The sequence below is a fragment of the Crinia signifera genome, chromosome 4 (genome assembly GCF_055691185.1).
Source record: "Crinia signifera chromosome 4, ASM5569118v1, whole genome shotgun sequence".
Taxonomy (NCBI): Eukaryota; Metazoa; Chordata; class Amphibia; order Anura; family Myobatrachidae; genus Crinia; species Crinia signifera.
In genome coordinates, this window is record NC_139220.1 from 238,695,340 (window position 1) to 238,721,039 (window position 25,700).

Genomic DNA, 25,700 nt, shown 5'->3' on the forward strand with positions numbered 1-25,700 from the left:
AGGTGGGAAGCGGCAAGAAACTAAAATCCAGACCTGGACCCTCCATGTTCATCAGTATTCTAACTAAGGAGCTTATTTATCAGCGAGTAATGAAATTCGTGATCCAATGAACATGGTGATCCAATGTCACCGAGATGTTCTAGCCCTATCAGAATATATGAAAGACTGAACTAAATGGAGTATCTTGGATTATAACTATAGGTGAGTCAAGGATACCAGATTTTTAGGTTCCCAAACTGTGTACCTAGGCACTCTGGGATGCCTCAAGACACTTGCAGGGGTGCTTTGAGTTGGTTGTCCAGAACCAAAACAAATTATTTATGGTAAAAATGACCAAAACCAGTGCTAGTGCCTTCCAATCATAAAATATGTAGACAATTAAAACCACAACAATGTCTACTAACACATAACTATACCTAAGGCAGACTTAATTTCATATATATATTTTTAAAATTCATGAATAAGAAAATTTTGGACTTGGGGTGCCTTGAAAAAATACTGATACTCTAGGCATCATGATTCAAGAAGGCTTGGGAACCACTGATCTAGCAGAATACTTTGGATACTGTAAATATAAATAAGGACATGTTTCACATGTGCCATTCCGTTAAACTCAAAACCAGAACTTACAGTGTATAGTTAAGAGCTATTGGGTGTGTTTGTGCTATTTGCACTACTGGCCCAAAACTGTTGTTGATGGTCAAATAGGTAGCTAATATTAGGCACCATAATGCTTGAATTTTCTAATATAGTAAATTAATTTGTGGTCATATAAAATGCTACACAAGGGTGACTTTAATGAGGAGGCAGCCCACGTGCAATCTCCTTGAGAACCTCCATCTCTCAACGATGCAACTGCAGTGTAGATCTTAGCAGTGTGCCAGATTCAACTGTGCATGCTCTGGGAACATTGCAGCTAACGTAGATCAAGTTTTTGGTGATTTCTCTAGTATGCATTGGCAGCACCATTTTCCCTGTGACTTCTGTGACAGGTGCCGATACTGGAGAAGTATGTATGATATATGCTTTCAGAATGTGCAACCGACACCCTGCACCTTTTATAGACATGCCTATGATCCAGCAGCAGAATAAGATGGATGAAACATATTCTGACAAATATGAGCACCTCATAATATTTGTTATTTTCGTGTTCACGTGCATTTATACCTCAGCGCTCTGTCTCCATCTCGACTTCTGTTCATAAGGCTACGTGCCACATAGCGGCCCTGTATCATTCCCAGGTTCACATCTTTCCAGCCATCTGCCAGCAATTTAATCTAGTAGGGACAAGCAAGTTATTAGAATGACTGTCAGTACCTTAACAGAGTCTCTTATTCTGCATATTGACATACATAACCTCCCCTCGCCACCCGGCCGCCTCGATGCCAGTACATATGTACTAACATATGCGGCTGTCATCGCGGTGTGGTGACGGAGACCCCCCGCGATACCTGTATTATGGTTTGCGGATTGTCTCCGTCACCTCCTGGGCTCTGCGGAGTCCCCGGCATCTCCTCCTCCCCCCTGCAGCCGGAAGGACATCTCCGGCTGCAACATGCTGCTGGGGGAGGAGGAGCAGCACGGAGGACGGGGAGGGGTGTGCGGACGCCGGGCAGCAGGAGGCGATAGAAGCCCATAGGCTTCTATAGGGTATCGCCACCCAAAGGTGGCGATACCCTGCCCGCCGAAGACAGTGCGACCGGGTTTTAGTAAATTTGAAAATGCAGTAAAACCGTGGTTTTACCGCTTTTTCGTCATAGTACATCCCGTCATATCACAATAATTATCAGATGTATAATATTACTCAAATGTACAGTACTGGTCAGCTGAAATTGACAAATAATTTGCTCTAACCAAGGGTGTTTTAAGAGAGGTCCCCCCTCCTCTCTGCCGAGATTTACTTTGGTTCAGGCCCTACTACACATGTAATGAAACAATGCCAAGGGAGGAGGAGAAAAAAGAAAAACTCTGGGTGGAAAATAGTCAGTTCTCACAGATCTAAACCATCATCTCTTATTAATTCTTTCTCCATAAATACCAGTGCGGTCATACTCCCTATCCTTCCCCTCCCCCAAGCCCCTTTTCCTCTCCCCTTTTCTACTTACCTACTACACATGTGCAGATCTCCAGAAAAATGGTGCGGCAGCCATTTTACTGGCGTTTTCGACAGAAGTATGAGCAATAGAGCGCTCAGACTCCACTGCATATGCGAATATCTCCTTAAAAATAGAGCGGCTGCCATTTTTACAGCAATTTCCACAGTTCTGCTGCCACCGGGGCTTGACTCTGGAGTGTATTTAAAATGGGTGTGGTGTGGGCCCCCCGGGACCTCAGGGGCCTGTGTTCACCACACACAATACACCCATCATAAATATGCCACTGGCCCTATCCCCTTTGTGCTTATTTATATAATAACAATGTAAAGTCTCTGTAATCCTAAACCAACATTTAGGTTATGCTTAAATTGCATGTTTTATATATATAGTGGGTGACTACTTTAATAGAAACAATATTTATATTAGTTTAACAATGAGATTCATGACATGTTAGTAATACTGTATATATTTATATATAAATATATATATATATATATATAAATATATGCAGAAAGAGGTTCAGAGGGTGCTCTCCAATAAATCAACAGTTTTTTAAACATTAATTTAATAAAATATAATAAAATTCAGTGGATCAATGCAATGGAGTACTTTGTTCACAGTTGTCAGATGTCAAGGTCAACATAAGAACGTATGCGGCTCAACACGTTTCGTCACAAACGTGACTTCATCAGGGGCAATATAAACAGCAGACACTGCAAATTTGCGACGAAACGCATTGGGCCGCATGCGTTCTTATGTTGACCTTGACATCTGACAACTGTGAACAAAGTACTCCATTGCATTGATCCACAGAATAATATTTTCTGATCAATATTTTATTAATATTAAATTCATGTTTAAAAACTGTTTATTTATTGGAGAGTGCCCTCTGAACCTCTTTCTGCATCTCTAACCCTTTGGTCCCATCGAACAGGGGACCCCACAGAGGTGCTGCTCTATTTTAGTAGAGTGCGCAGTTTGGGGTACCCATTCTCTACATATATATTTTTTATATATATTTACATATATATATATATATATATATTTATATATATTGTCCTTTGGTGGCACTCCAAATTGAAAGGTAAATGGTTCCTAGTATAATGAGCTGGTTGGTGTGTGTGTGCTGTCTCAATGTAGAGTCCTGGGGATACGGCGGCACTGAGTGCCGCCGTATCCCCAGGACTCTATATATATATATATATATATATATATATATATATATATTATACACAAAGGTACACACAGACCTGATCAGAACTGAGCTATATATTATACACAAAGGTACACACAGACCTGATCAGAACTGAGCTATATACTATACACAAAGGTACACACAGACCTGATCAGAACTGAGCTGTACAAAGTGACAAATTGGCAGGTGAGGCAGCAGCGGCAGGATGGAGCGGAGGAAGTATGGAGGCCATGTTGCGATGTCACCGAAAATGTTATCATGCAGAAGACGTTTGGCAAATGCGCGCTTCTGAGCGATCTTCATGTCCGGGCTGTGGATTCTGATTGCATCTAATCTACAACAAATGATTCATTTTCAGAATAATAGCCAAGTATTTAGAACCGATGAGCACATGTAAGGTCATATTTTGTTGCAAAAAACATAGTGAATTTTCTGTTACTTCTTTTAATATTCAATAGAAACTGATTATACAAAAAAACCCATACCTGTGTGCATGATGAATTGCACATATCTCATGCAACATATAATACAAAAACAAGCATACATTAGGCCTTATAAATACTGCTTCACATTGTTAGTAGTAAATGAGAAAGTTGCATTTTCCACATAAAACAACCTTAAAAACCCTCCACATATACAGTATATATATATATATATATATATATATATATATATAAGTAACTCAAACAGAAGTTACACAAGTTATTCAAATAGATGGCCATCTGCTAATGAACAAGGCCCTATCAGACAATGAAGTCAATAAGCAAAGATACAATCAGAAATGACTACATAGAGCTGCTGGTTAAAATTTAGCAGTACACATGGGGCGAAATGTAATGAGGTGCGATTATTTAGAATGTGCAATTTTTTTTGTAAGCCGGTCAAAATCGTATGTTTAGCAAACATCGCACATTTAGTAGTGTGCATTCTGTGGTAAACATCGCACGTTTTGCAGTGACCAAAAAATTTCACATTCAGATGTTTTCTAATTGAAAACACCAAAATCGCACATGGTCTCAATTTATGCTTGCCCAACTCTTCATACGTACAGGGCTGCATTTATAGAAGATGCTTAAATCTATATACAAACACAGTTTGGTACACATGCACAGTACACAAAATCTATCTACATCTGCCCAGTAATAAGTAAATTTTACCTGATATACATACAGTGCTATTTTTTAGCAGGAACCAGAAGGAACTCAGTTCTGGGACTGGGTTCCTAAACCTGTTCTGGGCCAAAATGTACTTTCCAAAAGGTAAGTTTTATTTCAAACTCCCTGTGAGTGCCTATGCAAACACTCATTAGTCTTCCCTGGGTTAATAGACAGCTGCTACAAAACAAGCAGCAAAATACCCTCCCTGGTGCTAACGATTGACCAAAATATCGCCATTCACCCAACCTAATCTACAAATACAGATTTGATTAAGTATAAAAATAATGGATGAAATTTAATAGGATGAGTGATTCAGAAAGTGAGAGATTTGGTAAGAAATCTCCAATTTTTTAAAGTGGCAATCATTTACACTGCAAAATCACACTGGTTTAAAAACACTGGAGATTTCTTACCAAATCTCTCACTTTGGCCCTTATTGTGATTGAGTCGGACGGCTGCGTGTTTGGGTTGGACGGCCGATGTATTGTGTTTGCGCATGTGTAGAGGCGTTTCTGTGCATGTGCGAATGCTGCGCACGTCCGAATACAGTGTGAATTCCATACAGAAAACGATCGGTTGGAACAATCCGAGCAGGGGGTGGAGAGGGGTGTGAAGGGCTGTTTGGGCATACCATATGCGTATGCCCCGCGTTTCATGGGCGTTCCCACGAAAACGCTGGGCATACGTATGGTAACCCGGTTTTTCACATGCATCTTACCGCATTCGGACGGTGTGAGCGATCCGTACGGTAGGCTGGGCTAAGAACACTCAGTGGCCGTCTGAAAATACGCATCGTCCGAGTCAACTAGAATAAGGGCCCATCTGAATCTCTCATCCTATTAAGTTTCACCCAAAGACTTAAACCAAACATTTAAATATGCAAATAAGTGCCTGATACAACCTACTTTTTTTGTCCCACTTACACGCTCTGATTGGCCAATAAAGAGATTGGGAAGCTGACAATGTCAGATATGGACATAAATTGAATGAACTGGGAAAGATCCACAAATATTTGAGGTGTTAAGAGCGGAAATTTCTGCATGACCATGGAGGTCAGAGTCTCTAATCCTTTGTCATCTGGCCGAGACACCTGCAGAAAGGACATATACATTTTGTTAGGTAAATAAAACATTTTAGACATTCGTATAGATAATGATATTTTATTAATGTAGTCATTGGTGTAGCTATAATGGGTGCAGAATGGACCCACACCACACACCTGCACCCATAATCAGAACTTGCTGTATCTCTGCGGAGACCAGCATTAGTCGGCACTGCAGAACAGTAGAAATCACCTGAAAAATGGTGTGGTAGGCATTTTCCCAGTTTTGTGCATGTGCAATAGAGAAATCTCTAGGAACATGGCATAGGCTCCATGTTCCTGGAGACCTGCATGTACAGTAGCTGCACAAACCAGCACTTGGCTCAGACGGAGCCTGCATATGGGCCTCTGACTGTAAAGTACAGTATGCACAGTCAATATACCCATAGGCCCTTATTCAGATCTGATCGCACTACAAATGTGTTCTCAAAATGGGCAAAATCATGTGCACTGCAGGTGGGGCAGATGTAACAAGTGCAGGGAGAGTTACATTTGGGTGGGGTGTGTTGAAACTGAAATCTAAATTGCAGTGTAAAAATAATGCAGCCAGTGTTTACCCTGCACAGAAACAAAATAACTCACCTGAATGTAACTCTCTCTGCACATGTTACATCAGCCCCAACTGCAGTGCACATGGTTTTGCCCATTTTGAGAACAAATTTGTACTGCAATCAGATCTGAATAAGGGCCATATTGTATGCTTCATTACCATATATTATCTGTGTAGCTGTATTTCCTATTTACCTGAATTTTCGGCCAGGACCGATGCATCAGTGAGAGAAAACGTTCCACTGCATCATTTTCTGCAGACATCAGGACTTTCTGAAAACCTTCTCTAGGCATCTGTAGGTATTCCTGTCATTAAAAAAATGTGTCACTCATTCAGTTCCACCAAGATGAAACCAGAAACACCATAGACAGAGGTTAATTATGAAGTGTGAACATCACAAAACTGGACGTAATGAAAGTAGAAGATGACATGTGGCCAGTATACCATATACATTGATTCATTGTTTTTTTATTATGTTTTTATTCCTCAGTAATGTATAAAACCATTTGCTCAGACAATATGATGTTTCAAGCCGTGGATATAAATAAAGTACCAACCATTTTGGTTCTGCCATATTACAGACTGAATTTAGAAAATAACAGACTCTGATTGGTTGGTACTTTATTTCTCTTCAAGGTAAGATACTGTACATCCCACTCTAGATCTGACACAAATACATTATAGAAGCAAGTAACAAAAGAGCACAAATAAAAGAGAGAGCTAAATTAGGCAAAACTAATTTCAAAATGAGAAATAATAAATCGGAACGTGTCCTAGCATAATTCTAGATTTCAGTGGAAAAGACAAAGCTGTTAAAATAGAAAAATAAAACTTCTAGTCTGTAAATCAGTGTATATCCCTGTATTTCTTGTATTGACAGGCATGCTGCTTTACATCGATTAATGGAGTATCAGAACAAACAAAGAACATGACGTCTTTAAGTAGTGCACCCAACGATAACGTCCTGTTCTTTTTTTTGTTCTAAAAACAACAATTTATCAGATTTTGTTGGCTGCATCCACATGTAGTCAGTACTTTCCATACACATAAAAAAGTTAATGCACTTGCACCCCTTGCATAGCAACAGGGGGTCTAATTCAGATCGCAGGGCACATTTTGTTTGCAAATGGTCGAAACGGGGCAGATGTAACATGAGAGGCTACATATTTCACAGGAACACAGCTCACTATACTAAAGTAGGATTGTCTGAGCTCTGTAATACCCCTTTCACACCGCAAATGCCCGTTTGCACCCGGGATTAGGACAAGGGTTCAATTCGGGAGTGACCCAGCATTTGCAATGGATTAGACACCATAGTGACCTGGCAATAAGCTGGGTCACTGACGTCAGAAAGGGGGCGGGGTGGAACAGCGGCACATAATCGGGGGCAGGGGAGGAGGCAGTGATTGGAGTCTCCAAGCGCCGCCTCCTTTATATTGTGACCGAGACCCCAGTCCCTTGACCAGCGTTACTGGTTCACACTGCACAGCAACCTGTGTCAGAGCCAAGTTCAATCCTGGTTGTGACCAGGGTTGAAATGCTGGGTTGCTCGACCCGGGAATTTGGTCAATGGTGCTTTCACGCTACAGATCAACCTGGATTGACATGGCAGTCTGGTGGTCCTAAAAGGATAATATTCAGGCCAGCATAACTATACTTGGGAAGATAGGGGCAGTCCAGATATGAATAGGACCAGTGGATACGCGGTGAATAACTGATGTCAGTATATAACGTGCTAGCATCCGTTGTCAAGTGCCTATTGCCAATACTGTGAAGTCTGGTGTAATTTTGAACAAATGCAAATTTTCCCAATACTTGGACAACTATATTGTGCATGGCATTATGGGTATGCCGTTAGTATGTCTGTTAAACTCAAAATAGGATTTTTTTTCTTTATAATTAAAGAATAAAATACCTCTAACAATTAAGAATGATCACCTTCAAGAATATGTTTACAGTCATTAGCATGTAATCATTAAAGACTGGCAGCAGCAGGGGGACAATTTAAGAAACCCTGGCTCAATTCAAGACAGGCTTGTTCCATGAGCTACACACTACATGACACAATACCTGCAGAAGAATTTCAGAGGCAGATGCATTTTCCTCCTTCTGGATGAGCTCCCACAGTACAGGCTGTCAGACACAGGTGAACATAATCAGTCACATGTGCAAAGTTATTCAGCTTTTTTCTACATTTGATGACAGGGTGCTGAGATAGCATTAATATGTAGATGCAGTAATATAAACAGGGCAGCCAAGAGGGGGGGGGGGGGGTACTAATTACCCGGGAACTAATTAACCCCCCCACCTTCCCCCTCAGTCCCTCCCAGGCAGCAGCCCACACCTCTACAGCAGGCTCAGCATGAGCGTCTTACTGACAGCATGAGAGCTCATGCTGAGCCTGCTGTCAACACAGCACATGCTGTAGGTGTGTGCTGCTGAGCTTAGAGTTTTTTTCACCCCCCTCTAAACAATTTGGGAGCGTGGCCTAAGCGCGGGAGGTGACCACAACTCCCGCACTTAGGCCACTCCCCCAACATTTTTACCAGGGCCCGGCATACCTCTCGGCTGCCCTGAATATAAAATTTACATTAATATGTAGTTGTATTAATATAATATTTGCATTCACAAATAGATACATTGATATAATATTTGCATTAATCTATAATATATATATGTATTGGTATATATAAAAGGCGGGAACTCACACTAAAACAGCTGAGGAGATCTTCCTTGTCAGATTCACTACTCTCTTTCTCTAGGTAATCTTCCACAGTCTCCAGGATGCTCAATGACGAATTCATCTTGAAAGAAGCCCAGAAAGAGCTATTATCCAGCAGGCTAGAGAGGAGAATGGCTTCTCCCAGTCTATCCCTTGTTTCCTTACCTATCTGATCTGAATCGGAGAGAGAGAAGAGAAAACCAAGCATCTTAAGGAGATATTGTACATTTTGAGCCCAGCCATATGACTCGCTGTCACACTGGGAAAGATGGGAGACCAGGCCTAAGATGTAGGAGATAGGATTTCTGCACAGCTGAGAAGAATCAAAGCTTGAAGAGAGTGGTAGAACATCTGCCAGTCTCTGAAGAAAACATTTGCCATCTAAAGAAACGTTTTTCCAGCAGTGGTCCACAATCCAGGGATGGGCAGATTTCAGAGAGAAATATAGAGACGCATTTGTGCACACAAGGGCCTTAAAATCCTGAATATTTATCCCTTTGCAGTCTTCCACCAATGTTACGTTACTGAAGGCGTTTCGGTCCCAAGCCTTATAATTGCAAGAGGAACCAGTTCTATTGAGCATGTTAGCTTTTATCATTTGCTTGTGGCATAATGAGGACACCCAAGCTCGACTGTCTTCTGGCATGTCAGATAAGGAGACATTACTGCACAGTTTGTCCATCAAAAACGTTTTATTTTCAAAGAAACATGTTTTCAAAGCTTTGGGGTTCATAGACAACCCCTGCCAGGTGTCAGAGCACCGTATGTTGTTCCTTAGCTCCCTGACCATCTCTGAGTTGTTGTAAACATTAGTACATAGGTCACTCATTAATGCTGGGTCTAGGCTGTTCCTTGGAAATGATGTGTTTTTGCAGACAGTGACATTAAATTCCAGTGGGAAATATTCCCTACATACCCACACCCAAAAGGAGTCTTCTTCCATGGAAGAGAGGTACCAAGCTGCATCAGTACAGGCGCCCCGGAGGTCGTAAGTGGACCGAATGGAGTACCCGGTGGCATTGTACACATTGCAATACAGGAACACTGTGAAGTTAGAGACACCTGGCAGCCCAGGGATGGTGTCATTGCATACAGCTTCCAGTACTTCTGTATACGGCTGGGGATCCTCCCAAATATCAGTCTGCGATCTCTTGCTGATATTATGTGCTGTATCTTCCATTCTCCCAGCAGGCTTGCCACATGTCAGGATTGGAGGAGCTGATGGGAATTTTGTTGATGTAAAACCGAGAGTTTGTATATTCCAAGTTATATTATGCTTTATTCCCCTGTGTGAAAAGCAGAAATAAAACCTTTTTTTTTTCCCAATACATTTTCAAATTACAAGCCAGGGAACATAAATATTGTCTGCTCTAAAACATTTTGCACTGAATATTAATTACTTAATGAGCAGTATTGGAAAAAGGGGGTGAAAAGGTCGCACAGGGATATATAAAGTTTAAGTTTTGTTATTGGACCCTCATATATTATTTTCTGAAATATTTCTTTAGATGAGAGAGGGTGTGCTATCACTGGAAACCAAAAGACACAAATTTACAAAAAAGAGAGAAAGGTGTGTCGCTGGGTGATGCACCTGAAGAATGATTCATTTAAAATGTAACCTTTATTAGTTATATTGATAAAAAATGTAGAGAAGTATTAGACACGCAAATCACACAACACAAAGTGAATTAAAAGAGATAATTTACCCCAACTCTGTATTCTCCCCTTTCTGATCTCCCACTAATATCAGTATGGTGTTTTATTGTGTCATGCACCCACTGATATATAGGAAAAAACATTTTGTATCCCAATTGCACACTGAATGAGAAAATAATTACATATTAATCAGATAATACAGAGATCTTGGTTGCATATATCTGCAGATATAGGGCTAAGCCCCCAGGCCGGACGTCAAGGCCTCTCTGTCACTGGGGGTCCCTAATACTGGGTATGGGTCTGGGGTGTGGGCCCCCAACATGCCGACACAGGCTGAGTACTCCAGGGCAGCACACAAATGAAAATTAGTAAGGGTTAATAAGAAGCACATAAGTGCTATGTAGGGAAGTGAAGGTGGAATTAAAATACAAAATATATACAATGTGATAGGAAAAATAAGAGTTAATAAAGTGTTAGGGTGTGCTAACCTGGAGCAGACCAGCCCTACCAACACAGGGGGCACCACATTCCCAAACCCATCCCATAATCAATAACATATATGTCTGGGCTTAATAGCCCAGTGTAAGGCCACATGATAATGGCGTATAACGTCTGAGAGCCAGCTTACCTGGAGATACCCCTGGCTTCTCCAATGGCACTCAGGTGTCAGCAATCCCTCCTAATGCTGACCCATCTATGCCTCTCACCTGCACAACACTTTTGTTGGTAAGCTGCTCAATCAGAGGTGTGTCATTCAGGTGCCAAAAGGGAGGGGTAATTCTGTCTAGGAAAAAACATTTTGTATCCCAATTGCACACTGAATGAGAAAATAACTACATATTAATCAGATAATACAGAGATCTTGGTTGCATATATCTGCAGATATAGGGCTAAGCCCCCAGGCCGGACGTCAAGGCCTCTCTGTCACTGGGGGTCCCTAATACTGGGTATGGGTCTGGGGTGTGGGCCCCCAACATGCCGACACAGGCTGAGTACTCCAGGGCAGCACACAAATGAAAATTAGTAAGGGTTAATAAGAAGCACATAAGTGCTATGTAGGGAAGTGAAGGTGGAATTAAAATACAAAATATATACAATGTGATAGGAAAAATAAGAGTTAATAAAGTGTTAGGGTGTGCTAACCTGGAGCAGACCAGCCCTACCAACATGTGTGCCCCCTGTGTTGGTAGGGCTGGTCTGCTCCAGGTTAGCACACCCTAACACTTTATTAACTCTTATTTTTCCTATCACATTGTATATATTTTGTATTTTAATTCCACCTTCACTTCCCTACATAGCACTTATGTGCTTCTTATTAACCCTTACTAATTTTCATTTGTGTGCTGCCCTGGAGTACTCAGCCTGTGTCGGCATGTTGGGGGCCCACACCCCAGACCCATACCCAGTATTAGGGACCCCCAGTGACAGAGAGGCCTTGACGTCCGGCCTGGGGGCTTAGCCCTATATCTGCAGATATATGCAACCAAGATCTCTGTATTATCTGATTAATAATTAGTTATTTTCTCATTCAGTGTGCAATTGGGATACAAAATGTTTTTTCCTAGACAGAATTACCCCTCCCTTTTGGCACCTGAATGACACACCTCTGATTGAGCAGCTTACCAACAAAAGTGTTGTGCAGGTGAGAGGCATAGATGGGTCAGCATTAGGAGGGATTGCTGACACCTGAGTGCCATTGGAGAAGCCAGAGGTATCTCCAGGTAAGCTGGCTCTCAGACGTTTTACGCCATTATCATGTGGCCTTACACTGGGCTATTAAGCCCAGACATATATGTTATTGATTATGGGATGGGTTTGGGAATGTGGTGCCCCCTGTGTTGGTAGGGCTGGTCTGCTCCAGGTAAGCACACCCTAACACTTTATTAACTCTTATTTTTCCTATCACATTGTATATATTTTGTATTTTAATTCCACCTTCACTTCCCTACATAGCACTTATGTGCTTCTTATTAACCCTTACTAATTTTCATTTGTGTGCTGCCCTGGAGTACTCAGCCTGTGTCGGCATGTTGGGGGCCCACACCCCAGACCCATACCCAGTATTAGGGACCCCCAGTGACAGAGAGGCCTTGACGTCCGGCCTGGGGGCTTAGCCCTATATCTGCAGATATATGCAACCAAGATCTCTGTATTATCTGATTAATATGTAGTTATTTTCTCATTCAGTGTGCAATTGGGATACAAAATGTTTTTTCCTAGACAGAATTACCCCTCCCTTTTGGCACCTGAATGACACACCTCTGATTGAACAGCTTACCAACAAAAGTGTTGACCCACTGATATATGTAATAATAATTGTTAGTGACATGTGTGGGAGCAGACTCAGCTGTCAGCCTGGCCGTATATATCCAATGTAGGGATTATACCCTTATCGGTGAGGTATTGGATATTTTAATAATCCGCAAATATAACAATTGCGGGTAGCGGGTGGGTGCGCAGTTTGTATGACAGACTGGGGTGAGGCGCATGAGATGAGCGCCAGCAGTCTCAAATCTGTCACGAGGACCTGGTCCTGATGAAGCTCTCTAAGCGAAACGTACGCTGACCCTGTCAGCATCTGTTGTGACTCCCCACATACCAATGTGTAAATATAAGTAAAACTGTAATTCAGCCTGAGCCGCAGTACAACACGTGCGCCAGTCTCCACTGGGCACGCGTCAGAGGTCACGGTGTGTGGCATCCACACCGAGATACACTGATCCTCGTGACAGATTTGAGACTGCTGGCGCTCTTCTCATGCGCCTCACCCCAGTCTGTCATACAGACTGCGCACTCACCCGCTTCCCGCCATTGTTATATTTGTGGATTATAAAAATATCCAATACCCCACTGATAAGGGTATAATCCCTACATTGGATATATACGGCCAGGCTGACAGCTGAGTCTGCTCCCACACCTGTCACTAACAATTATTATTACATATACCAGCGGGTGCATGACACAATAAAACACCATACTGATATTAGTGGGAGATCAGAAAGGGGAGAATACAGAGTTTGGGTATATTATCCCTTTTAAATTCACTTTGTGTTGTGTGATTTGTGTGTCTAATACTTCGCTACATTTTTTAACAATATAACTAGTAAAGGTTACATTTTAAATGAATCATTCTTCAGGTGCATCACCCAGCGACACACCTTTCTCTCTTTTTTTGTAAATTGACTTAATGAGCAGGTTGGTGAGGCTAATGTAAGGCTTTGTTTGAGGTGCTAATTAAGTCACCTGTGGCCAAGCATGGATAAACTTAAATCCTGAACCATTGGTATGCCTTGAGGACCTCCTTTGAGAAACTCTGACCATTGACCAAACGGTTTGTTAATATTATCCCTAACTAGTATTAGCCAGAACATTTATTTGGCTTTTTATTTAATAAACAGACTATAGCAAACAATACTAGCTAATATCTTACATATTCATTTTGGTACAAACTATTTTAAAAGGAAATAATAGTTATAATCCCCACAGACATGATTTATTGTGTTCTTTCAGAACTTACCACAGGAGCAGCTGTTGTAGGTTACCTGAAAGAAATAAAACTTGTGCTGTGAGCTTACATCTAATAGTGGAACATAGAAATTCCCAGCTGTTTTTCTGTTGTAAATTACTTACCTACTGAGCATTTTCCATTTTGATCAGAGTAAGGTTCCCCAAGTACTGAGGTCACCCTATTCATCAGTGTCCCTGCCATGCGGGAGACTTTCCTGTTTAAGTTATCATACGCAGACCTCTCCATTTTTTTAATAAGACTTTGGCGCAGTTCTTCTAGTACTTCCCAAACAACTTCGTCTCCAGCCCCATCTGAATCAACAGCTTTGGTCTTCTTCTCCCTGGAGCGGTAAAAAATTTCAAGGACATTTTGTACTTCCTCCTGTGTTGGCCCAGAACCAAGTCTGCTGGAGTTGTCATGTTTGTCTTTTAAGGGTTCAGAAAGTATGCCAAGTGGCCTATATCTGCCATGTGACGCAACAGAACTTCCTGTCTGCATATTGATGACTGGCCTCCAGTTAATTGCCTCAAAGGGTAACATAAGCTTTAGAAAATGATCAGGACGGAAGTTACAGTTATTTTGGCCCATCAGGGAGCAAAATACCCCTTGGAGTGTTACACCAGTCTGTGTTAACGTTCCACTAAGGAAAGCTTGAAACAAAGTATCCAGTATTCCAATGAGCATCTCCCAGTTCTGCCCTAAAAGCTGGACGGCATTCTGGCTTTTGCTGATTGAGTTAAAGATGACCTGTATATAGCTTAAGAGAGTGCTCCAGTTCTGACTCCCTCTGAGAGCGACAAGGAAGTCCTGCATCTTCAGCAGTGGGATTGTCGGAGACCTCTCTTTTGGCACCTGGAGAAACTGATGAAGTAGCTTGTCCCAGTTCTCAGGTTCCGGCTCATGGGATTCTTGGTTTTGCAGGTACGTGGAAATATTGTGCAGGAATTCAGACAGACGATTTTGATTTGCTTTGTTTCTTTGACTATCGAAGAGCGATGGATTCTTTTTTGGTGTAATCCAAAGTGAATCAAAATTGATTGCTATTTGATCCAGCAGAGTGTGTATGTCAGTCGTATTTAGTTTTGCCTTGAAATTTGGCATTGCGGGAAGAGGATGATTAAGTTTTGATTTCAAGATTGAAAGAATTTTTTCAAAATGACTTGGCTTCCCTTCCTGGTTGCCTATATTAATCAAGATAATAACAAATATATTACTCAATGCATGCTAACATGATATATATGTTATGCTGGGTACACACTAGACATCATGCAAATGACACAATGTGCCTAATTCATATCTGACTGCAGGGCACATTTTATTTGCAAATGGACAAAACCATGTACACTGCAAGTGGGGCACATGTAACATTCGCAGAAAGAGTTAGATTTGGGTGGGATGTGTTCAAACTAATCTTGATTGCAGTGTAAAAGTAAAGCAGACAGTATTTACACTGCACAGAAACAAAATAACTCACCTAAATCTAACTTTCTCTATACATGTTACATCTGCCACGCCTGCAGTGCACATGGTTTTGTCCATTTGCAAACAAAATGTGCGATCAGGTCTGAATTATACATACTGAGCAACTTTACAAATGACCAAATGATATACCGGAGTCGTTTAACACTGGCAAATTGTTAGACTTCCGCATAATTTGAATAAGTGAAGACATACCATTTGTCATTGGTAATATACACACTGCACAATTTGTTCCTAGTAGTTAGTGACATTTATCAAAATTGAGTGTACAGACGACAGCGGACATTGCTAGCACATATATTGCATAACCACTGAATGATTTTGTCATAATGAATGCCATATACAGTACCTGTAGAGGTTGAATAGTGTGGCCAGTGCTGTAGACACGGGAGGTCTCACCAGACACACCCAGGGTTCAACAAGGGGGGGTGTCCTTGCCTATTTCATCAGTCCTAGGCCCCACAATTTTTGATGGCAGCCCTGGGGGCAGTGCCAGATCAGAGGGAGAGATTGAGGATGTGGGCAAGTTGGGAACAGGCAGAAGGAGAGAGGCTGCGGAGGAGGTGGGATGGTATAGGGTCGAGTGGTGAGGTGGAGGGGGGGGGGATTAAAATATTTTTTTTGCTAGAGCCTGTATTACTCCCAACTTTACTACTACTTTACATCCTCACTAAGGGCCTTATTTTGGTTCATTCTTTCTGACAAAATCCTTCTTAGATGGACAAAACCATGTGCACTGCAGGGGGGGCAGATGTAACATGTGCAGAGAGAATTAGATTTGGGTGAGTAATTTTGTTTCTGTGCAGGGAAAATACTGACTGCTTTATTTTTACACTGCAATATAGATCTCACTTTGAAGTAAAACCCCACCCAAATCTAATTCTCTCTGCACATGTAACATCTGCCCCACCTGCAGTGCACATGGTTTTACCCATCTAAGAAGGATTTTGTCAGAAAGAATGAACCAAAATAAGGCCCTAAACTCCCATTCTGAGATGCTACTATCGGCGCAACACTGGTCTTTCCCTACTACACTGTAAGCTCTCTCAAGCCCTTTGTTTTCACATCTGTCTATTTGCATGTACCTGTTTTACAGTATGTATGCCTTTTCCTTCTAGTGCCTTACAAAGCAAAAAAAATAATTGGTGAATATATGTTCTGAGATGGTTTTATTTGTTATATAGAGCTGGGACAGATGCAGTATATGTATATCTCAGTCAATTGATGGTCAATTGATTACATGGTTCAAAAAGCAATCATATAATCCCTTCTGCGGGGATGAGAGGAGAGGAGACCAGCCCTGGTCTTTCTGTATGCCCAAACTGGCTCATCAGCCCTTTTGGTATTTGCCAGGGATTGCAGATGGGCCCTGCACTGTACCTTCATACTAAGATAAATGATTGATATGATGGTATAACACAACAGGTAAAAGAGTGAACTGTGCTGACCTAATTCAAATGCTCTTTTTACTCAGATAATCATTTAGCAGTTGCTCTCTGCTAGCTTCCATATATTTGAGACATTCACTTCTTTAGTTACTGACCATTAATCAATTTTAAATATATAGTATAGTTAGTATATTTTTTTATACCTTGGCTTGCATGTGTTAAGAACACCAACAGCATCCACAGGAACAATTTTTGTATAGCCATATCCTGGTTGTGATACCAGACAGCCAATAAGGGATGAAGATTCCTATGTAACTTGGAGGATCATATCTCCGGGTATCCGTGGCTCTCCATTGCGATCCGTACGTTTGGAAACAGGAGCTGTAACATGACATGAAGGATCCGTCACCTGAGCATCAGAACAGTTTTCCTCACCTGAGCAGTTTCTGGAGGTACAACCATTATTTACACTCAGTCCTCACGTTACACTTTCCACTAACTAGATACATGAAACAGAAGCCAGAGAAAGCATGAACTTCTTACAATTAATAGAGCACAGCAGTGTCATTTCTTTTAATTAGAATTCAATTTGCAGAAGCTACAAAATTGAGTAATCTCTTGCGAAGGAATAAACCTATACTTTGTTCAAAGACGGATGAGAGAGGTTGTTATAGAGAATATTAGGTCCAGGGCAGTCATTAAAATGGTTAACTGTGGACACAAGTTAAATAAAGCTTTCAATAAAATAAAAATCTAATTTCTGCATAAAACATTTTTTTTTTCTGATTTAACAGGCGATAAGAAAAAAAAAGATAAAAAATAATATGTAGATTGTTATAAATAAAATACAATTAGTGGTATGCAAAATAATATTTAATCATCATGTATTAACAAAACTGGAATTATCACAATTAAATACATTTTTTTGCTAACCTATGAACGTGAAATATTAATTCTGGGGATCCCACTTGCTGATTTAATGGTCTGCGATTCGGGGAGTTTCATATGCAAGAGTTAAAAAACAGGCATTTTCATTAACAGTGCACCAGCTCTCAGTTTTGGAGTCTGGGCTTATAGCAAGCAACTCATTTTGTAAAACGAATAAAGTTGAACTTTTTTTAAATCCTATCCATAAAACATAGGGCGGAAGTATACGTAGGACTTTGACAAAAGACCAACAGTCTTCAATTATAGATTACTTAGTAATGACTTAAATCTGACCTTGATACGGTAAAAGTCCCTGTACAGACTGAAATGTAAGTTTTTACTTTTTACAATAGCGCTATATCCTGTATAAGATAATGATAGTGAGAATTGTCACAAAGACAAAATAAACAGTGTTAGATTAATCAGAGGTGAAATAGTCTGTTTACTGTACCAATAATATTTTACATAATATATGATTTTTCGATTTCAGGCAATTCAATGTAATAATCTAGTCACTCACCTTTTCTAGATGTACTGTTGCACAATCCAAGGCTTCTTTATGTAAATTTCTAATAGTGTATTAATTTAGAAGAAACCCAGTGTGAAATGACTGTCGTCTCTCCGCACCTCTCGTCCAGAAAGCACCCTCTCAGTCTGATCAGGTTACTAATGATCAGTAATATGTGAGGATATTAGCTCTATTCATACTGACCATCTCCCAGGGGACAGTCAAGCAATATGCTCTGCAGGAGGAGTTGGCTACAGACCTTACCTGTCACTCACACACTTTACTCACCTGCCCTGTGGGTCACATGTCCTCTCACTACCTGCTCTCTCACTGTGACAGTACTGGATAACATCTCCATCAGCTTTCCCACCTTTCACTTTCTTCCCATCTGCTTTCTATGCAAATGAAATCATCGCTTGCATTTAAGTAGCAGTACAGTGACCGGCAATATTAATCAACAGTAATTATATTTGTAGCAAATTCATTCTGATAATTAGTGGTTTTTTCTTTGAAGAAAGGTGCAAGTAACAAGTTAATGCAAGCTTTATACATAATTCACACTGAATTATGTATAAAGCCACGAATGCCGATATTTGACCAGCGGAGGGGGTGGGCTGCGTGGGTGAATGTGGGGTCCAGGGGCATGCAGAAAGCTTGCTAACCCTTCCAGGGGGCCAGGAGGGGGACCTGGTTTTTAGGAGTCTCCACACCAATCCAGGAGGGTAGGCAAGTATGAAGTACAGACTTATTGACCAACTGTGTAGGCTCTTTCTGTGAAAGAATGGGGCTCTCTGGAGGAGAAGTACTTTAAATAACCGTAATATGGGCCCCAACCACTGCATTCCGCCAGTGGCCCTTAATGCCCCATTCTCACACTGTACATATAAACATTGATGCATCAACAGCCATAATACCCAAATAAACTATAGGACAGAAAACTCCAATAGTATGTGCCATTGTAGGCAGTGGAAGGGGCAGATTATGGTATAAGTGAGAGAAGGAAAAGTAAGTTGAGGGAAGAGGGTCCTGCTTGTAAGCGCTGCAGCCTTCAGTACTGCCTGCTTTCACCAATCCCCATGAAATGCTTTATCCAAAGCAGGCCAGTATGCTTGTGACACAATATTCATTTGAGCATACTTGCACCATTCAGTGTTAATTACCCTCTCTTTGCAAACTCGATGTGCCCTACCAACTACTACCCTAGTTACAAACAATACTTTAATATTAATATTTTTGTATTCATTTTGTTGCACCATTAATACAGTACAAAACTAATTGAACACATTTTGTGCATTCTTTTAGGTTTTCCATATGCACTTTAGGAACCATAGTGGGGATGTAGTAAATATCATGGTGCTAAAGATCCCGATGGATCCCGTTGATTAGTAGTGGGGTGAGGGTTAGATACTTGGGGGAGTGTTAGGGTTTGGTTGTGGGGAAGGGGGCAGTTAGGGATAGGCTTTGGAAGCAGTCAATTAGGGTCAATTACGGTTAGGGTTAGAATACTTCCCAAAAACACGGCAAATTTGAATGGAAATTTGAATGTCCGCATGCGGATGTCGGGATGCTGAGCGCCAGGATATCAATGAAACCCCCCACCGTGATGTATGATTCCTTGTAAATTGGCAGGCTGTGGCGAATAATGTTTAAGCTTCCAAAAATGGCTGCCTACACTGTATATTCAGGGCAGTGATGCTTTAAGATGTTGTAAACAAAGTAAAACAAATGAATTAAAGAAAAAACTGAACCACTGGATATAAATGGTATTGCAGACTGCATAGAATTTGGATCGAATGTAAAATGTTAAAACCCTAAGTCTATTCATTATTCATCCGCAAAGCTACAGAGAAAGTGCACAGGCCAAACACAAACATTAACATAAATAACATACCCTGGGACTGATTCAGATCCGCTCGCTAAGCAGCGGTAATTCTCTGCTTAGCGAGCGGATAAAGGCCCATCAGAAGCATGCGAATGGATGTATACAGTGACACATCCATTGGCATGTGAGCGAGGAAAAAATCATTCAATGGTCGCCGACCATTGAGTTATTTTTGTCCCCGTTCGCAAATGAAAGTTAGTCTAGGCTGATTTTTATTTACGAAGACCTGTCTGAAGACGGGGCGGGCGCCAAGATCAAGCATCAGCCCCAGGGGAACTCCCAGTGTTTTCATGGGGATGCCCACAAAACGCTTCGGGTTCCTCTGTTGATACCCTATGCATGCCCCCTACCCCATACTTGCCTACTTTTGAAAACTAGTTTTAGGGAGATTATAGTTGGTAGTAGAATTTTGCAAAGCTCCCCATTGAGGGGGTGTGTCATGCTCCACCCAAAGGGCGTGTCTAGTTCCATATATGGAGAGATTGTGAACGTGGCACCTAGAAGCGTGGGTGTGTACTGCTACATCTGAGAGGAATCTTTTTAAATGACTTACAGTATATCCAAATGTAGACAAATCCCAAAGCAGTTAGTAAGAGCTACTATACTACAAAGTGCTGGGAAATGGTGCTGATGATTCAATGTAAATGTATCTGTCTCTCATTACTTTTTCTCCTAAAAATGTAACAGTGTAATGTGGGCTGAGTGAAATGAGGGAGATTGCTGGACTAATGAGGGAGAGAGGGAGATTGCTGCTATTTCAAGGAGTCTCCTGCAGAACGCAGGAGGGTAGGCAGCTATGCCCTACCCACGCGGACGCATAAGTGAGTGTGATACTAGCCGATGGCTTTCGTACAGGGGGGCTGCACATGCACATACGCAGTCCCCAAAACATCAGAATGGGGCCGAATTCGCAGAAATGAACATGAATCAGGCCCTTTGTGGAAATAAATGATGCCCATATTTGAATCATGTACAGTTTAGCAGAAACTTGCCTCTTGCCTTTCTGTGACAGCGTGTTGTTACTGTTTTGCTGTCAACATGCAATTTGTATAACTGCTATAAGATATACACTATGACAATTAATACAAATTTATCAGATATACTGCATATTTGGCAGAAGTATTACGCTACAACTCAGTAAGAAGGGTTCTATGTATTGTCTCTGTGACACTGATAGCTGTCATTTTTCCAGTGTCTATCTGTAACAAGTGATCTGTGTGCAGTGTCATTCCTCATGTTTGGAAGAAACTGAAGCCCTATGAAATCTCTTATCTTGTGGCCTCTCGCTGCCTGGAGAAGCTGTAGCCAACATTCATATTACACGCTTGATAGAGACAGCTTTGATGAGTGGATGATGGATGGCTTTGTGCTCTACATGGTAATTGGCTTCCTACTTCTGATATCACTGAACATAAGCAGACAGATAGATGCAGATAAAAGCAGACAATTGTGTATTCTAATTGGCAGATATTCAAGGCTTTTAACGATCTGCTGTAATTATGAAGCAATAGACAATGCTTCAACGCTTTGTGCTATCTATAACAAGGGACACTATTGTACGTGTAATACACCTGCGCTACGGTGGAGCGCGGCGCCGCCGGGGTATAACTAGTCCTACAAATAACAAGGGGGTCCCATTTTTCAAGATTTGCTAAATGTAACAAAAATAGTAGATACAATCTACAGTATTCTATTTAACACATCCATGAGTAGTCTCAGTGGTGGGAAAAGGAGTAAGAAAAGCCTTCAAAGGAAACAAAAAACAAAACAGTTCGAAACACTAACAACTATAAAGTACAGGAAATATCAAGTAGGCCAAGATAGACAATTGTACAAATATGGCATTAGTGGATGGAACACTGATGTAACAAGAGATCACAGATACCTTGAATATTTCTAGATATGTAGATATTACTTGCTTAGTATAGACTGAACATCATTGTTATCTTTCCCAGAAATACAGTACGTGTTCCCTCTGCCCATTGTCTGGCTGAGGAAATATTTGCACTGGAAATGAGTTATGCGTACTATAACTACAAAAGTGATGATGTTTTTATAACTTTCTCCAAAGTCTTCTTACTAATGGAACAACGCACTATACCATTTCATATAGAATAACAGAAGTAGCTGCGGTCATCGCTGTTGCGATATGGCTGCTTGTGCGTGTTTGGCGGGCCAAAGTCACAATTGCGGTGCAGAAATGCCACACTGCTACATCGCAACAGCGATGACCGCAGCTACTTCTGTTATTCTATATGAAATGGTATAGCGCGTTGGGTTGCGGTGACGGAGACCCCCGCGATACCTGTAATGAGGTTTCCGTCACCGCAACCCGATGCTAGCCGCATATGCGGTAGCATCGCAGCGGTTGTGCGGCAATGTATATTAATACATCCCGCCCTGTGTTTGAAAAATGTCAGGCAGGAGCTGATTGGGTGGCTGTTTATCACTCTCCATTTTATCACTTTTGAAGCTTAGAGAATCTGGCCCCCTGCCTGCCATGTCACAGACTGAGTTTGAAATATGTCAGGCAAGAGCTGATTGGCTGGTTGTTTATCTCTCTCTCCATTTTATAACTTTTCAAGCTTAGTGCATCTGGCCCTAAATGCTTTACACCAACATCCTGGTTTCTAACTAGCTAATGACCCGCCAATCTAGTTGACATACTGTTGGGGCTTTGAGAGACGTGTCCTTCATAAGGATGAAAAACAAAGACTAATTATACTTTTTGCTTAGTTACCATTGATATATGTAATTTTGCTATCTCATGTAGGGGGAGATTCTCTAAGCTAAAAATGCAGTAAAAACCCATTATCAGGGTTTTTATCGCATTTTGGGATGCACTAAGCATCCCCCTAGTCTATGGGCTTCTAACGCGACGCCCCGCACCGACTCACCGCCGCCCTGCACGGACCCCGCCGCCCCGCATCGCCCCCCCCCCCCCCCTTACCTGTGTCCGGACCTGTGACCTCCTCCTCCCTGCACTGATCCTCTTCCGGGTGCAGGGAGGAGGAGAGCAAGCCCCCCCCCCCCCCCCCCCCCGCAGCAGCAGCAACACCTGCGCCGGGTAAGGGAGGGAGGGGAGAGCCGTCGGGACCCGCTGACTCACTGCAAAGGACAGCTCTTAACGCAAGAGCTGTCCTTTGCCATAATTATCGCATATGTTAGTGCATATGCGATATTTATGAATGCGGCGGGCAGCGATAGGGGGCGGTAAGGGGGCGCGAATGTTAGAACATCCCCCCCGTAATCTGATACAAGTAATTTTGGTTTGTTTATTGATTGAACATTGTACTTTGTACTGATACTTCAGAGTTTGTGAATAACAACTTTTTAGTGAAAAAAAAAAAGCCCCATCATTGTTGGTATTTCCACCATTAAATGGTTTCAATTGTGTTTGTTCCTCTGGTTAGCCAGACCTGGAGCTGGGTGTTTTTAGATTGTTGATGTCATAAAATCTCCCACAATGCCCTTATTAATTATTATTAATTTTATTATTCTTTATTTATATGGCGCCACAAGGGTTCCACGGCGCCTAATTACAGAGCACACGTAATCAAAACAGGAGAACAGTGACTTACAGTTGAAGACAATACAGGACAAGTACAGGGTAAATGATTATAGGAACATCAGACGATTGCTGCAACATAAGTATCCAGGTGGCAGCATCCAGCATGCTTTGGTGCAGTCGAAGACTACTGAAGTATGAAAGGATAAGCACATGAGGTAGAGAGGTCCCTGCTGGTGAGAGCTTACATTCTAAAGAGGATGGGAAGACATACAGGGGTGACACAGGAGGGGTATGTATGTATGTATGTATGTATGTATGTTGTTACCTGTCCTATCCATAGTAAATCTATAAAATAAACTTTTTCTACAAACAATTCAAAAAAACAAAACACAGATAACTGCAAAATCAAAGCATTTCAGTCATAGTGCTAAACATAAAGTCATAAACAGTTATTGTGCATTAGAGGAGGCTGAGTATGTAAGCGCATTACAAGTTTCAGCTCACCACAAATAATGTCTCTATTTAATGGTAAATTGGATCATTTCAGTCTTTCACCTGACACCACAGCCCTGTCACAGCCCTGTCCCAGCATGTAACTGGAGACTTTGCACTCTCGGCCTTCTGCCATGACCAGCAGCGTCCAGGCTCATTCACACAATACAAAAGGACCGTCTGCATTATTGATAGACCAGGATGCAGGCTCTGCTCAGTGGCCAGGCTCCATTTGCTTTTCTGAATAACAGAGCCCCATGTGAAACCTATTGGCCTTATTTTTAATTTGTTTACTTTCAAGTTGTGCTGGCTGGTCTATGAGATGTGTCACCATGGAGATTGAGTGATGATTTTACCCACATCACTATTATACTGTAGCTCTACTCAAAAATATATGATTTTTTTTTGTAAATTGTACTTTATAAAATACATTGGTGAAATTGTTTCAATTATATATTAAAAAATATTCTAATAAAAAGTTTGCTCCCTGAGGTTTGATAGAGCAGAAACCATAAAAGGGAACAAGTGGTTTCTGTAAACTTATTGTAACAATGCCCTCTTGTGGCAGAAAGTGGAAACTGCAAATACTGTACTTTACTGTACATTGCAACATTTAGAAAATCATGGTTGGGTATCCAGACGGCTGACAGAACATGGATCTGATTCAGTCCTGAAGGCACAGCTGCTAATTTTCGGAGTCCAACGATCAGGTATAGGCTTCCCCCTGCCAGAGTGAAAGCCACTCACCATCTAATGATATTTCCAGTGTGTGCGGTCTGTACATAGCCCAGGACTTACTCGGTGTGTGCGATAGAAACAGGCTGATCAGGGCGGGAGCTGACATAACACGACTTCTCCGGAAACGCCTGGGAACACATTTGTTTTCCCTGACACTCCCAGAAAAGGGTGGTTATCACACACAAATGCCGGCTTTATGTCAATCACCTTGCAAACAGCCAATAATCAAAAGAAGTAGCAGGATTTTATCACAGGATGGTCTCATGCATGTGTACTACGGACCATACACATGCGCAGTCAATGGATAATCACCCGCCTGTGAATTTCTTAGCCATTCGATCAGGTCTGAGTCCCACCCAATGTCTCGGTCGACAGCCAATAGGTCAACACCATATGTTCGATGTACTTATGGTTCACATGGTCAAACGGTCAACACAAACAAAAGGTCGACATGGCTAGATTGACACACAAAAAAGTCGACATAATTTTTGGGGGATTTGTTTCTATACTTTACCATTCACGTGGATTCCGGTGTACCGAGCACAATGGTAACTGATTGAGGCACCAGGCCTGGAGATAATTTGCCATGCAATGGGATGTGGTTCACTAATTGGGGATCCAGATGTCAATATCGACACAAACATTTTTTGGAAAAACTAATGCCCACATTTTAATTTTTTGCCTTTGTCGACCTTTTTCGACATAATGCCCCTTAAACATTATGCCACATGCCGTAATGCCCCTTACAGATAATACCACACAACGTTATGCCCCTTACATCTTCTGAAC

At 41.6% G+C, this 25,700-nt stretch overlaps 1 protein-coding gene across 1 annotated transcript in view; it reads right to left on the reverse strand.

Moving 5' to 3' along the window:
• STRC (stereocilin) overlaps positions 1 to 25,700 on the reverse strand; it is an 88,169-nt gene that overhangs the window by 55,617 nt on the left and 6,852 nt on the right. Inside the window, exons 3-12 of the mRNA XM_083180221.1 lie at positions 18,577 to 18,683; positions 17,220 to 17,299; positions 14,109 to 15,167; positions 13,996 to 14,020; positions 8,809 to 10,108; positions 8,171 to 8,233; positions 6,295 to 6,405; positions 5,372 to 5,538; positions 3,439 to 3,625; positions 1,168 to 1,277 (exon numbers count right to left, since the gene is read on the reverse strand). Coding sequence (XP_083036347.1) covers positions 1,168 to 1,277; positions 3,439 to 3,625; positions 5,372 to 5,538; positions 6,295 to 6,405; positions 8,171 to 8,233; positions 8,809 to 10,108; positions 13,996 to 14,020; positions 14,109 to 15,167; positions 17,220 to 17,299; positions 18,577 to 18,683 — 3,209 coding nt within the window. The remainder of the gene's footprint in view (positions 1 to 1,167; positions 1,278 to 3,438; positions 3,626 to 5,371; positions 5,539 to 6,294; positions 6,406 to 8,170; positions 8,234 to 8,808; positions 10,109 to 13,995; positions 14,021 to 14,108; positions 15,168 to 17,219; positions 17,300 to 18,576; positions 18,684 to 25,700) is intronic.